The sequence below is a fragment of the Myxine glutinosa genome, chromosome 5, assembly GCF_964187855.1.
Source record: "Myxine glutinosa chromosome 5, kmMyxGlut1.1, whole genome shotgun sequence".
NCBI lineage: Eukaryota > Metazoa > Chordata > Myxini > Myxiniformes > Myxinidae > Myxine > Myxine glutinosa.
In genome coordinates this window covers 194,957,338-194,971,279 of record NC_136265.1, presented here as the reverse complement: position 1 = coordinate 194,971,279, position 13,942 = coordinate 194,957,338, and the positions used below count along the sequence as shown (strand labels likewise).

Below are 13,942 nucleotides of genomic sequence, written 5' to 3'. Positions count from 1 at the left end.
TCCGGGGCATTCGCTCAAATTTGACTGATCGCTCCATACAGGTTGCTTCTGACAAACCAGACTTGATCTGCTGAACAGAAACTTTCCTCCTTCATGATGTCTCTGATTCCTTAATATCTCTCCCTGGTTACTCCCTCCTCCGGTATGATGGACCTGAGCCTCATCCTAGAGGTGGGGTTGCTATCTTTATCAAAAACTCTCTTCCTCACTCGCCCTGCACTGCCCTCTCTCCACCTCACCCCCAGGAGTACCTCTGGCTACGGCTTCCCCTTCGCTCCCACCTTTTGTTCATATGTGTTGTACCGTCCACCAAACAGTGATGACTTCATCTACATCTCGCTGTCTGATAATATGGACCAACTTCTATCTACTCATCCCAACTCTCTCTTCCTCATATGTGGTGATTTCAAATGTCACCATGCCAGTTGGCTGGGTGTGGGTTCCTCTCTCACCAGCCATGGCTCCTCGGCAAAGGACTTCTGCGACTCACTGGGACTGACACAATCTGTCAATTTCCCGACTCGGATCTCAGGCAACGGAGCATCTTCTCTTCTCGACTTGGTTATGACTAACTTCCCTGCAAATGTCTGCTGCTCTTCTTCTGCTCCAATCGGCTCATCTGAACATGTGCTTTTTAAAGTGGACATCTCTCTGGCCATTCTCAGAGAGCCTCGTCAGCGTCGAGTCTGGCATTTCACTCAGGCCAAATGGCACGGTCTTCAAGCAGCCATCAATCAGCATCAATCATCTGGACTGGTCTCCCATCTCTACCGCCTCTGACATCAACTCATCCTGGGAATTCTTTCAGAGTAAACTGCTCTCTCTCATGCACAGATTTATCCCATCTCGCCTTCAGTTGTCATACCCTTCCTCCCGTCCATGTTACACGGAATCTTGTGGTGAGGCAATTGCCCAGAAATACCTTGCCTTCGCCTCCTGGAAAGCAAATCCAACGGAAGGAAATCTCATTTCCTTTCACAAAGCCCGAAACAAGTGTGTGTCCACCCTCAGGAGAGCCAGTAAACAATATCTCTCCATTCTCAAGACCGAACTCTCGTATCTGTCTCCCTCTTCCAAATCCTGGTGGCATCTGGTCAAATCTGTTTCTGGTGTTTGTTCCCCCTCCATCCCCTCCCTTACCTCAAACGGCTACACAGCTGACTCTGCACGTGAAAAAGCTGAATGCCTCAACTCTGTGTTTGCCTCTAAATCTTGTGTCCCAAACCCATCCCTCTCTGTACCCACCATACCCAGTCATACCCAGCTGTTCCTGGACTCTGTGTCCTTTCCTCCTGACAAGGTGGAAAGGTTTCTGTCACCCCTCGACTCTGATTCTGCAAGTGGACCTGACGGCATCAGCCCACGGGTCCTAAAATCCTGCTCCGCCACTCTTTCACTCCCTCTCTCTGTTCTCTTCACCCTCTCTTTTGCTCAAGGTCATCTGCCATCAGTTTGGAAATCAGCCAACATCACCGCTTTACACAAAAAAGGTGCAAAAACAGATCCTTGCAACTACAGACCAATCAGCCTTCTCCCAATTATCAGCAAAGTCATGGAATCCATCATTGCTTCTGATATCAAATCTTTCCTCTTCTCAAATGGCTTGATCTCTGATCATCAATTTGGTTTCAGACCAGGTCACTCTACTCTGGACATGCTGCTTCTGCTGTCTCAACAATGGATGGAGGTCCTCAATGCCAAACAGGAAATTAGAGCTGTCTCCCTTGACATATGACGTGCCTTCGATACGGTCTGGCACCCTGCTCTGCTCACCAAACTCTTCTCCTATGGTATCCATGGAAATCTCCACGCTTGGCTTGCGGATTTCCTCTCTAGTCATAGTCAACGTGTGGCCCTGAATGGGTTTCTCTCATCTCCCCTTCCTGTTCAGGCTGGAGTTCCCCAAGGCATTGTTCTGGGCCCTGTGCTTTTTCTGGTCTTCATCAATGATCTCTCTGACTCTCTTGAAAATCCTCTCTATCTCTTTGCTGATGACTCCACTCTCTGTCGCTCCATTCCCCATCCCTCAGATCGGCAATCTGCAGCCTCCTCACTCTCTGCAGACCTGGACAAAATCACAGACTGGTCAAACAAGTGGAACATGTCTTTCAATCCTGACAAATCTCACACTCTTACTATGTCTCTCCGAAAAGACCGACTGGACAACCCTCCCATCCACTTTCTGAATAATCCTCTCCAAGAAGTTCTGCCACTCAAGCTTTTAGGTCTCACTGTGTGCCATGATCTTTCCTGGGAAAACCACATTTCAGATCTGGCCTCCAAAGCCAGTCACCGACTGGCCATCCTCCATCATGCGAAGTCCTTCCTTGGCACAGCTGCGCTCCTCACCACATACAAGGCTTTCATCTACAGCTCAATGGAATACTCTTCTCCCCTCTGGGCCGGTGCTCCTGCCTCACACCTAGCTCGGCTTCACGCTGTTGAAACCAAAGCTTTCAGAATCATTGGAATCTCCCGCGATGAAGCTAACTCCAAGGGCCTTTCACTTACTCACCGCAGGCAGGTTGGTGGTCTTTCTGTCTTCTACCGACTCCTCTCCGGCCTTGCTCCTCCAGCTCTCTCTTGGCTCTGTCCCCCAAATATTCCTACAGGTCGCAGAAGATCTGCCTGCAACCCTCTTCTGGTTAAACTGCCAAAAGCAAGACTCTGCTCACCTTCACTCCTTCATTCCTCTTTTCTCCCGCCTCTTGAACAAACTCTCTCACTCTCTTCAATCGCACTCCTTCCTCCAGGTCTTTAAAACAGCTGTTCACCACCATCTGTTATTTTCCCCCATCCAAAACCTTGATCTTTTCTACCCCTGCTAATTTCACCCCCGATTCACTTTTTTGAAATACCAATTTCCTTCCTGGAAGTCCTTGCAGTGTCCTCGTGTTTTATACTTCTCCCACCCTCCCACCCTTCCCATGCCTCCTCCCCCCAAGGATCTCCCGATGTCCCTGCTCTCAAATGTTGTGTTTGTGTGCTTCCCCTTCTCTCCTCATCTTGTCTATTGATACCCTTATTATATGTTTTGTGTGACTGTTTGATTTTTTTTTTGTGATAAATGTTAGCTCTTTCACGAGCCTCGATCCTGTATACAAAAAAAAAAAATCAGTCCACACTATGTGTCGTTCTTGAGGTTATAGCTGGCATTCTGAATTTGAAAATTCCTTTGCTTGAACATGAAAACAGGTTAAGTTGCATGCAATAAATTTGTTTGTTCATATGTGCAACAGATGATACCGTGTACATGGAGTGCGAAAAGGAAAAGAAGGAGTACATACTCAACGAGACGGCCCAAGTTTACGTTGGTAGCGCAAGCAATATATCAAGTCGCAGCTGGAACTTTGGACAGGTTTGTACAATTGTTTCAGCAAAGTTTGAGATCCACGAGTTGTTTGATGGTGAGGTTCGGTGTGTTTGGAGAATTCTGTTTGTCCGGTTATTACCTGCAAAATTGAAGAATTGTCAAGTATATTGGTCGGTCGATTTTGTTATTCTCTCTTTATTTGTTTGTCACTCGCCTACAGGTCACAATTCCAAACCAATCGTCATGAAACTTCACCGAGTTGTAGAGGTCGAGGTCAAAGGTCATCTTGAGGTCAAATTTGTCAAATCATCAATTTTCATCCTATTAACTTGAAGCTTAACCAACAATTGCATAGTGCATCACTGAATTGGGAAACCAACTATTTCTGAGATCAAATGGTCAAAGGTCGACTCAAAGTCAAATTCCTAAAATCAATATTCATCTGAAAAATAATCACTTTTCAACCGATTGACACGAGCTATGATTAAGATCGCCAATTTTAATTGAATGGACAATTTGATATCTCCATGGCAACTTTTTTAGGGGGTTGCGGTTGGATTTTGCAAGTATTATGCTCTGCATGACGTCTTTTTTGTTTGCAGTTTGAGGAAGGAGTGCTCCCGATCTGTTTTGAGCTGTTGGATAATTCTCAAATGGCGTTGACTGGTCGAGGCAACCCTATCACCCTGTGCAGAGTCGTCTCTGCCATGGTACATGAACATCTCTCCATAAATATATCTAGTTCTCTCACTTTCATACTCTATATGACATTTCTGCTTGCTTGTTCATCCATCAAACTCTCTAGAGAAATCTCCATCACCTGATCAAATGTTGTTCTCGTCATTTGCTTTATCCAAGCCTGATCCTCACCCTTCCATTCCCTCCCTTGACTCCACCCAAATGGATTTCCCCTCCTCTCCCACTCCTGCCACATTCCTCCATCCTCTTTACCTTTCCTATAATCCTCCCTTCTCCTCCTCCTCACATTATTTCCTCAGTTTAATTTATTGCTACCCCGACATGTTCATATTGAATAGATGACTCTAAATCGATCAGAAAACTTGCTTGTAACAAAATGGCAATGAGGCTGAGAGAAACATACACTTGTAGGACTTTCCTGGAGCCTATTTGGCTTGACCTTTTGCTTTTCTGCCCCGCGGTGATGATACAATAAGCAGTGTATAAGGTACAGCTCCACTGGGCTAGTCTCATTACCCTTTCAAGTATATATACCCTGTTTAAACCAACAAGTAGATTCAAAACTCAACATTTCAAACATCTTATAATGCTCTTTATTTCTCTATCTCAGGTGTGTGTGTGTGTGTGTGTGTTTCGGGGCTTTTTGTCTTCTGAGTAGTAGTCACAGGAGGAATTTGTAATTTATTCAGGGGCACTTTTTGTGTATATATACAGTGCATTCAGAAAGTATTCAGACCCCTTCACTTTTTTCACATTTTGTTATGTTGCAGCCTTATGCTGAAATCGTTTAAATTCATTTTTTCCCCTCATCGATCTCCACTCAATACCCCATAATGACAAAGAGAAAACAGGATTTTAGAAAGTTTTGCAAATTTATTAAAAATAAAAAACTGAAATATCACATTGACATAAGTATTCATACCCTTTGCTACAACACTTGAAATTTGGCTCAGGTGCCTCCCATTTCTCTTGATCAGATTTGAGATGTTTCTACACCTTGATTGGAGTCCACCTGTGGTAAATTCAATTGATTGGACATTATTTGAAAACGCACACACCTGTCTATATAAGGTCTCACAGCTGACGATGCATATCAGAGCAAAAACCGAGACATGAGGTCGAAGGAACCGCCTGCAGAGCTCAGAGACAGGATTGTGTCGAGGCACTGATCTGGGGAAGCCTACAAAAAAATATTCTGCTGCATTGAAGGTTCCCAAGAGCACAGTGGCCCCCATAATTCTTAAATGGAGGAAGTTTGGAACAACCAGGACTCTTCCTAGAGCTGGCCGCCCGGCCAAACTGAGCAATTGGGGGAGAAGGGACTTGGTAATAGAGGTGACCAAGAACCCGATGGTCACTCTGGCTGAGCTCCATATATCCTGGCTGGAGAAGTGAGAAACTTCCAGGAGGACAACCATCACTGCAACACTCCACCGATCTGGGCTTTATGGCAGAGTGGCCGGACGGAAGCCTCTCCTCAGTGAAAGACACATGAAAGCCCAATTGGAGTTTGCAAAAAAGCACCTAAAGGACTCTCAGACTGTGAGAAACAAGATTTTGTGGTCTGATGAAACCAAGATTGAACTGTTTGTCTTCCGTGAGTTTAATTTCATTAAATTGAAAGTTTAATGAAAATAATGCAATACAATAAAAAGGTGACACTAAATTCCTAAATTGAGGCACCCCTCACGGACTCATATGCAACACAAAGGGATGATAAAATAACGAAAGTAAAAATGTAGTGTGGTGCGTTTGCCTGGTACTCCCCCCTGGTGTTCTTGACCATATGGGGCCGTCCCTGAGTGGGAAAATTGATTGACTTTCAATTCCTGTGTCTTATACGTTCACTTGTTTGTGGTTTGGAAAACCATTGTCGCATCCCCCTGTACAGCTAAGGACCTCACTGCCCTCTACTACCCCCCCCCCCCCCCCCCCCCCCCGCACGTGCACACAAGGTACCGCCATAGTTTGGGTAAACGCTTAGGAGGTAAAGCTCGGTCGGCCATCCGTCACCCTGCGGTGTTCACTACAGGGTAGACACACGACTATATATATATATATATATATATATATATATATATATATATATATATATATATATATATATATATACAGGGTGAATCAAAAGTAGCGCCCGCGCCCGATTTCTGTTTTTTTGGCTGTCAGATTCTTTCTGGGATGTCAGGTTGTTAATAATTGTCTTGCAGATTATTAATTTTCTTAATTTATTTATTTTTGCTTTTATTTTGCAGGTTATTGCTGAGAGTTTGGAAAGTTACTGAATTTGCACCAAATTGAACCATGAATTACCTTTCAATGAATCAACGCATTGCGGCCGTGAAACATTACTACAAATGTAATGAACAACCAATGATGGCGGCATGCCGTTTGGCACAGGAATTCGATATTAACCCACCCCAGGGAAGAAACATACGATTGATTGTCGAGAAATTTGAAGCAACAGGGTCGGTAGCCACTGCAAAGAAGTACGGTCGTCCGAAAACGGCAACGAATGTAGGCTGAAGAAGCCACCAGGAGACTAGAACAAAGTCCGCAAAAGTCAACTCGCCATTTATCTGCAGAGTTGGAAGTGAGCCAATCAAGTGTTATCCATATCCTTCACCAGAAAAACTGGAAACCTTACTTACATTCCACGCTGACTGCATGCCCTTCATGATGGAGATGACGACCGCCGTCTTCAATTTTGCAGAGTTCTTAGCTAAACTTGACGAAGAGGACACAATGCTAGACAACATCTTGTGGTCAGATGAGGCATGTTTTAAGCTTAACGGCACAATTAACAGACACAATTGTGTCTACTGGGCCAAGTGAGTGACAGTTGTGTGACAGTGACAGTGACAAACAGAACCCAAGAGTGACAGTTGAGAAGGAGGTAAATTTACCTGGCGTGACAGTTTGGGCAGTCATATCTCCATTAGGGATAATTGGACCCTTTTTCTTTGAGGGATCTGTCACAGCAGAAATTTACCTGGATATGCTGCAAACCTTCTTTTGGCCCAGGGTACAAGATCAGGACTGTTATTTCCAGCAAGATGGAGCTCCACCTCATTATGGACGTCATGTTCGTCAGTGGCTTGAGGAAAACTTTCCTGGAAAGTGGATCGGCCGCCGCGGTCCGATCGAGTGGCCGGCACGCTCCCCAGACCTTAAACCTCCAGATTTCTTTCTTTGGGGGCTCATGAAAGACGTTGTTTATCGTGAAAAGCCTCGTACCATTCAGGAATTGAAGGCTCAAATCACTGCAAAGTTTGAGGAAATTGATATCGAACTCTGCAAGCGTGTGTGCGACTCTGTGCCTGCTCGGCTGCAATTGTGCATCGATCAGGAGGGAGGGTACTTTGAAAATTGCAAGTAAAACAGCTTGGTACACTTCCATAACAATTTTCCCCTGAATAAATGGTTATATAAACATGTCATTCATTTATTTCTACCTTCTTGTACACTGTAGTACAAATGGCAAACAAAGTAATTACACCCCATGCAAAGTTTTGACTTTTTCAACATATTTCAACATACAGCTATTTGATCTTCATTTCAACAATATTGATAGATAAAGGTGATATAATATAACAAATATCATGAAACATTTACATTTTGTAATCCATTGTATAATTTAAATAAACATAAATGCAAATTTCGCATGTGGAAAAAGCAAGTACATCCCCACATTTATCACTATTTCAAATACCTAAAATTAGTATCAGGTGCACCAGCTCAGGTGCAAATGATTAGAACATCATCAGAGAGGATCTTGGAGGAACCTGTCTTATTTAAACCTCAGACATTTAGTTTGGTTTGATCTTTGTTGTTGAAGTGTGTGGCATCACCATGCCTAGATCAAAAGAGCTCTCTGAGGCCTTCAGAAAGAAGGTTATAGATGCCTACGAGTCTGGGAAGGGATTTAAAAAGATCTCCAAACAATTTGAAATCAATCATTCGACTGTCCAGAAGATCATCTGCAAGTGGAGAAGATTCCAAACAACTGCCAAATTATTCAGGCCAGGCCGCTCCAGCAAGTTCAGCCCGAGAGCAGACCGCAAGATGCTGAAAGAGGTCTCTAAGAACCCCAGAATGTCATCACGGGACCTACAGGTAGCGCTTGCCACTGTTGATGTCAAAAGTGCACGAGTCTACCATTAGAAAGAGGCTGCACAAATTTGATCTGCATGGGAGGCGTGCCAGGAGGAAACCTTTGCTGTCCAGAAAGAACATCAGGGCAAGAATAAAGTTTGCCAATAAACACCTAGGCAAAGACCAGCACTTCTGGAACAATGTGCTCTGGACAGATGAGTCAAAGGTAGAGCTAATTGGCCACAGTACCAGAAGACATGTTTGGCGAAAACCAAAGACAGCATTTTACCACAAGAACCTGATACCAACTGTAAAGCATGGTGGTGGAAATAGTATGGTTTGGGGCAGCTTTGCTGCATCACGGCCTGGGCAGCTCACCATCATATAATCCACTATGAATTCTTCATTGTGCCAGAAGGTGCTTGAGGATAATGTGAGGCCATCTGTCGGAAAGTTGAAGCTCAACCGTAGGTGAGCCTTGCAACATGACAATGACCCTAAACATACCAGTAAATCCACCAAGGAATGGCTGAAAAGAAAGAAATGGAGGGTTCTGGAATGGCCAAGTCAAAGCCCGGATCTAAATCCCTTCGAGATGTTGTGGGGGGATTTGAAACGAGCTGTGCATGCAAGAAACCCCTCAAACATCGCACAGCTGAAAGAATTCTGCATGGAGGAGTGTGCAAAAATTTCTCCCAGTCGATGTGAGAGACTGGTAGACAGTTATAAGAAACGCCTACTTGAGGTTGTTTCTGCCAAAGGGGGCAATACCACCTATTAGAGCCAAGGGTGTACTTCCTTTTCCACAGAAGGAAATGGCATCTCTGTTAATTTTTTGTTGAATAAATTATTGCAAAGTCAATTTTTCATTGTTTTTTGTTCAATTAGATCACCTTTATCTATAAATAAATAAATAAATAATAAATAAAAAAAACACCTTTAGAGGCCATTTTTCCCCGCAAGCGGGGGTTGGCCTTTTTCGGGAACCGTGGTAGTTGTTGTTTTTCGGTCCCCTTTTTGAAGCAATGTTTTACGGCCGGATGCCCTTCCTGACGCCAACCCTTTTTGCCGCCTTTAACGACAAGCAGGGAATTACCAGTGAACTGGTACTCAATTAGCCGACCTCGGAAGGATGACAGGCTGAGTCAACCCCCTGGCGTTAATTCAGCGATCGACCGGGTTTCGAACCCAGGATCCTAGGATCCTAAGCTGACACCCTAGCCGCTAGCCCAACACCAGGGTTTTTTATCACCTTTATCTATAGATACTGTTTAAATGAAGATCAAATATTGATATGTCCACATATGTTAAAAAGATTTTAAAAAACATTTCATGGGGTGTACTTACTTTTTGCACATGCTAAATTTGCATTTATGTTTATTTAAATTATACAATGGACTACAAAATGTAAATGTTTCATGATATTTGTTATATTATATCACCTTTATCTATCAATATTGTTGAAATGAAGATCAAATAGCTGTACGTTGAAATATGTTGAAAAAGTCATAACTTTACATGGGGTGTACTTACTTTTTCACGTGACTGTATATATATATAGATATATATATATATATATATATATATATATATATATATATATATATATATATATATATATATATGTGTGTGTGTGTGTGTGTGTGTGCATATACAAGTATATCCACACACGTCCTATGGTGGTTAGCATTCCTCACTCAACGTCATGTTGATCCCATCCAGTTCTACCTGTCTCCCAATGCAAATATATTCTGGCATTCAACAGCGTCTTGTGATTCAATCTACACGTTATCTTACCAGAGCCATATTGCATACTAAAATGCATCAGTCTGCTTTCATTCATGTACTGTAGTGTGGACGCACTTCTGCGGTATGAACGCAGAATGTTCTTTTAGTGACTTATTGTACAATTTCCTGCAGATCAACAGCCAAGATGATGATGGACTGTTGGAAGGAAACTGGTCGGGTGACTACAGTGGTGGCACGCCACCCATGGAATGGTTGGGAAGTGTGAAAATCCTGAAGGAGTACCACGAGAAAAAGAAGCCTGTGTGCTATGGCCAGTGTTGGGTTTTCTCCGCAGTCATGACTACCGGTGAGGATCTCATGTCTATCAATAAACCTGTGACTCTACTTAACATGATAGTCCACCCTGAAACTCGAACAATGAACCCCTGACCTTTCATTCTCCCCAGTTATGCGCAGCCTGGGAATTCCCTGCCGTAGCGTCACAAACTTTGATTCAGCCCATGATTCTGACAACAGCATTACCATCGATGAGATTTTGGATGAATACGGCAATGACGTGGAAGATATGACATCCGACTCCGTGTGGTGATTATTCCGAAGCTTCTCCGCACATTCTACAGCAATTAACTTTGGTCCTCCCTTTATTGTACACCGCTCCTTTCCTATGCCATCTCCAGGCATTGCAAATCGTCATTGCCGGGCACCAAAGGGGGCTCGGCAGTGACGCACGCTGAAAGAGAGTACTCAGTTTTCACTCTGGTTTCTTGTTGTACACCGCTCCTTTCCTATGCCACCTCCAGGCATTGCAAATCGTCATTGCCGGGCACCGAAGGGGGCTCGGCAGTGACGCACGCTGAAAGAGAGTACTCAGTTTTCACTCTGGTTTCTTGTTGTACACCGCTCCTTTCCTATGCCACCTCCAGGCATTGCAAATCGTCATTGCCGGGCACCGAAGGGGGCTCGGCAGTGACGCACGCTGAAAGAGAGTACTCAGTTTTCACTCTGGTTTCTTGTTTGTTTTCTTGTTTGTTTTCTTGTTTGTTTTCTTTCTTGTTTTCTTGGTTGTCCGGGCGATATCTCAGCCATCCTTTGAGCTAGGAAGCTGAAATTTCGGCACAGTAGTGAGCAAGTCCTTTGTCAAATACGGTATTTTTTGTTTTTTGAATAATCAATTAATTGAGGAGTTATTTAATTATTAGCGTTTAATTAAGTACTTATTTAATTAATTAAATTTCATTTCTCTTCTGACCATTATTAACTCAGGCACCTTTTGAGTTAGGAAGCTGATATTTGGACATGCCAATGACCAGGTGATTTGGCTGCAAAGGATATTTTTGATTTATTAATTAATCAATTAATCGATTAATTATTTAATTATTCGATTAATGACAAAAAAATTTTTTTTTTTAAAGTTACAGATTCTGATGAAATAGTGGTAGTTTATGTGTTCTCTGACCAAATTGATTAATAATTTAATTTTTTTATGATTATTATTTATTTATTTTCATTATTAATCATTTATTTATTTTCTTTCTCATTTGGCCAATATCTCAGGCACCTTTTGAGCTGGGAAGCTAATATTTGGACATGAGTGACCAAGTGATGTGGCTATCAAGGATATTTTTGATTTATTGATTAATCATTTCATCTATTAAGTATTTATTGATTAATCGATTAATTATTTATTGAGTAATCAATTAATTATTTAATTTTTTATAAATGACTTATTTAATTAAATTTCTAAAAGATACATCTTCGGATGAAGCACTACTGGTTTAGTTATGCGATTAGCCAATTGATTATGAAAATATTTTGTGATAATCTTTTATTGATTTTAATTATACAATTAATCAATCAATTAGTGTACACCTCTCCCTCCCAATGCAGCCTCAATGAGCTGCACTGCGGTATTGCCGGGCGCCGGAGGCGCCCCGGCAATGCCGCGCTGCAGCATATTTAATTATTTGGCATGGGGCGGTGTACTTTGAATGTATGTGTACTTGTTTGTTTTCTTGTTTGTTTTCTTTCTTGTTTTCTTGGTTGTCCGGGCGATATCTCAGCCATCCTTTGAGCTAGGAAGCTGAAATTTCGGCACAGTAGTGAGCAAGTCCTTTGTCAAATACGGTATTTTTTGTTTTTTGAATAATCAATTAATTGAGGAGTTATTTAATTATTAGCGTTTAATTAAGTACTTATTTAATTAATTAAATTTCATTTCTCTTCTGACCATTATTAACTCAGGCACCTTTTGAGTTAGGAAGCTGATATTTGGACATGCCAATGACCAGGTGATTTGGCTGCAAAGGATATTTTTGATTTATTAATTAATCAATTAATCGATTAATTATTTAATTATTCGATTAATGACAAAAAATTTTTTTTTTTTAAAGTTACAGATTCTGATGAAATAGTGGTAGTTTATGTGTTCTCTGACCAAATTGATTAATAATTTAATTTTTTTATGATTATTATTTATTTATTTTCATTATTAATCATTTATTTATTTTCTTTCTCATTTGGCCAATATCTCAGGCACCTTTTGAGCTGGGAAGCTAATATTTGGACATGAGTGACCAAGTGATGTGGCTATCAAGGATATTTTTGATTTATTGATTAATCATTTCATCTATTAATTATTTATTGATTAATCGATTAATTATTTATTGAGTAATCAATTAATTATTTAATTTTTTATAAATGACTTATTTAATTAAATTTCTAAAAGATACATCTTCGGATGAAGCACTAGTGGTTTAGTTATGCGATTAGCCAATTGATTATGAAAATATTTTGTGATAATCTTTTATTGATTTTAATTATACAATTAATCAATCAATTAGTGTACACCTCTCCCTCCCAATGCAGCCTCAATGAGCTGCACTGCGGTATTGCCGGGCGCCAGAGGCGCCCCGGCAATGCCGCGCTGCAGCATATTTAATTATTTGGCATGGGGCGGTGTACTTTGAATGTATGTGTACTTGTTTTCTTGTTTGTTTGTTTTCTTGGTTGTCCGGACGATATCTCAGCCATCCTTTGAGCTAGGAAGCTGAAATTTCGGCACAGTAGTGAGCAAGTCCTTTGTCAAATACGGTATTTTTTGTTTTTTGAATAATCAATTAATTGAGGAGTTATTTAATTATTAGCGTTTAATTAAGTACTTATTTAATTAATTAAATTTCATTTATCTTCTGACCATTATTAACTCAGGCACCTTTTGAGTTAGGAAGCTGATATTTGGACATGCCAATGACCAGGTGATTTGGCTGCAAAGGATATTTTTGATTTATTAATTAATCAATTAATCGATTAATTATTTAATTATTCGATTAATGACAAAAAAATTTTTTTTTTTAAAGTTACAGATTCTGATGAAATAGTGGTAGTTTATGTGTTCTCTGACCAAATTGATTAATAATTTAATTTTTTTATGATTATTATTTATTTATTTTCATTATTAATCATTTATTTATTTTCTTTCTCATTTGGCCAATATCTCAGGCACCTTTTGAGCTGGGAAGCTAATATTTGGACATGAGTGACCAAGTGATGTGGCTATCAAGGATATTTTTGATTTATTGATTAATCATTTCATCTATTAAGTATTTATTGTACACCGCTCCTTTCCTATGCCATCTCCAGGCATTGCAAATCGTCATTGCCGGGCACCAAAGGGGGCTCGGCAGTGACGCACGCTGAAAGAGAGTACTCAGTTTTCACTCTGGTTTCTTGTTGTACACCGCTCCTTTCCTATGCCATCTCCAGGCATTGCAAATCGTCATTGCCGGGCACCAAAGGGGGCTCGGCAGTGACGCACGCTGAAAGAGAGTACTCAGTTTTCACTCTGGTTTCTTGCTTTCTTTCTTTCTTGTTTTCTTGGTTGTCCGGGCGATATCTCAGCCATCCTTTGAGCTAGGAAGCTGAAATTTCGGCACAGTAGTGAGCAAGTCCTTTGTCAAATACGGTATTTTTTGTTTTTTGAATAATCAATTAATTGAGGAGTTATTTAATTATTAGCGTTTAATTAAGTACTTATTTAATTAATTAAATTTCATTTCTCTTCTGACCATTATTAACTCAGGCACCTTTTGA

At 41.2% G+C, this 13,942-nt stretch overlaps 1 protein-coding gene across 1 annotated transcript in view; it reads left to right on the top strand.

Moving 5' to 3' along the window:
- The window catches only part of LOC137426553 (protein-glutamine gamma-glutamyltransferase K), a 124,524-nt gene that overhangs the window by 81,446 nt on the left and 29,136 nt on the right, over positions 1-13,942 (top strand). Inside the window, exons 8-11 of the mRNA XM_078779316.1 lie at positions 3,240-3,358; positions 3,916-4,023; positions 10,025-10,199; positions 10,300-10,438. Coding sequence (XP_078635442.1) covers positions 3,240-3,358; positions 3,916-4,023; positions 10,025-10,199; positions 10,300-10,438 — 541 coding nt within the window. The remainder of the gene's footprint in view (positions 1-3,239; positions 3,359-3,915; positions 4,024-10,024; positions 10,200-10,299; positions 10,439-13,942) is intronic.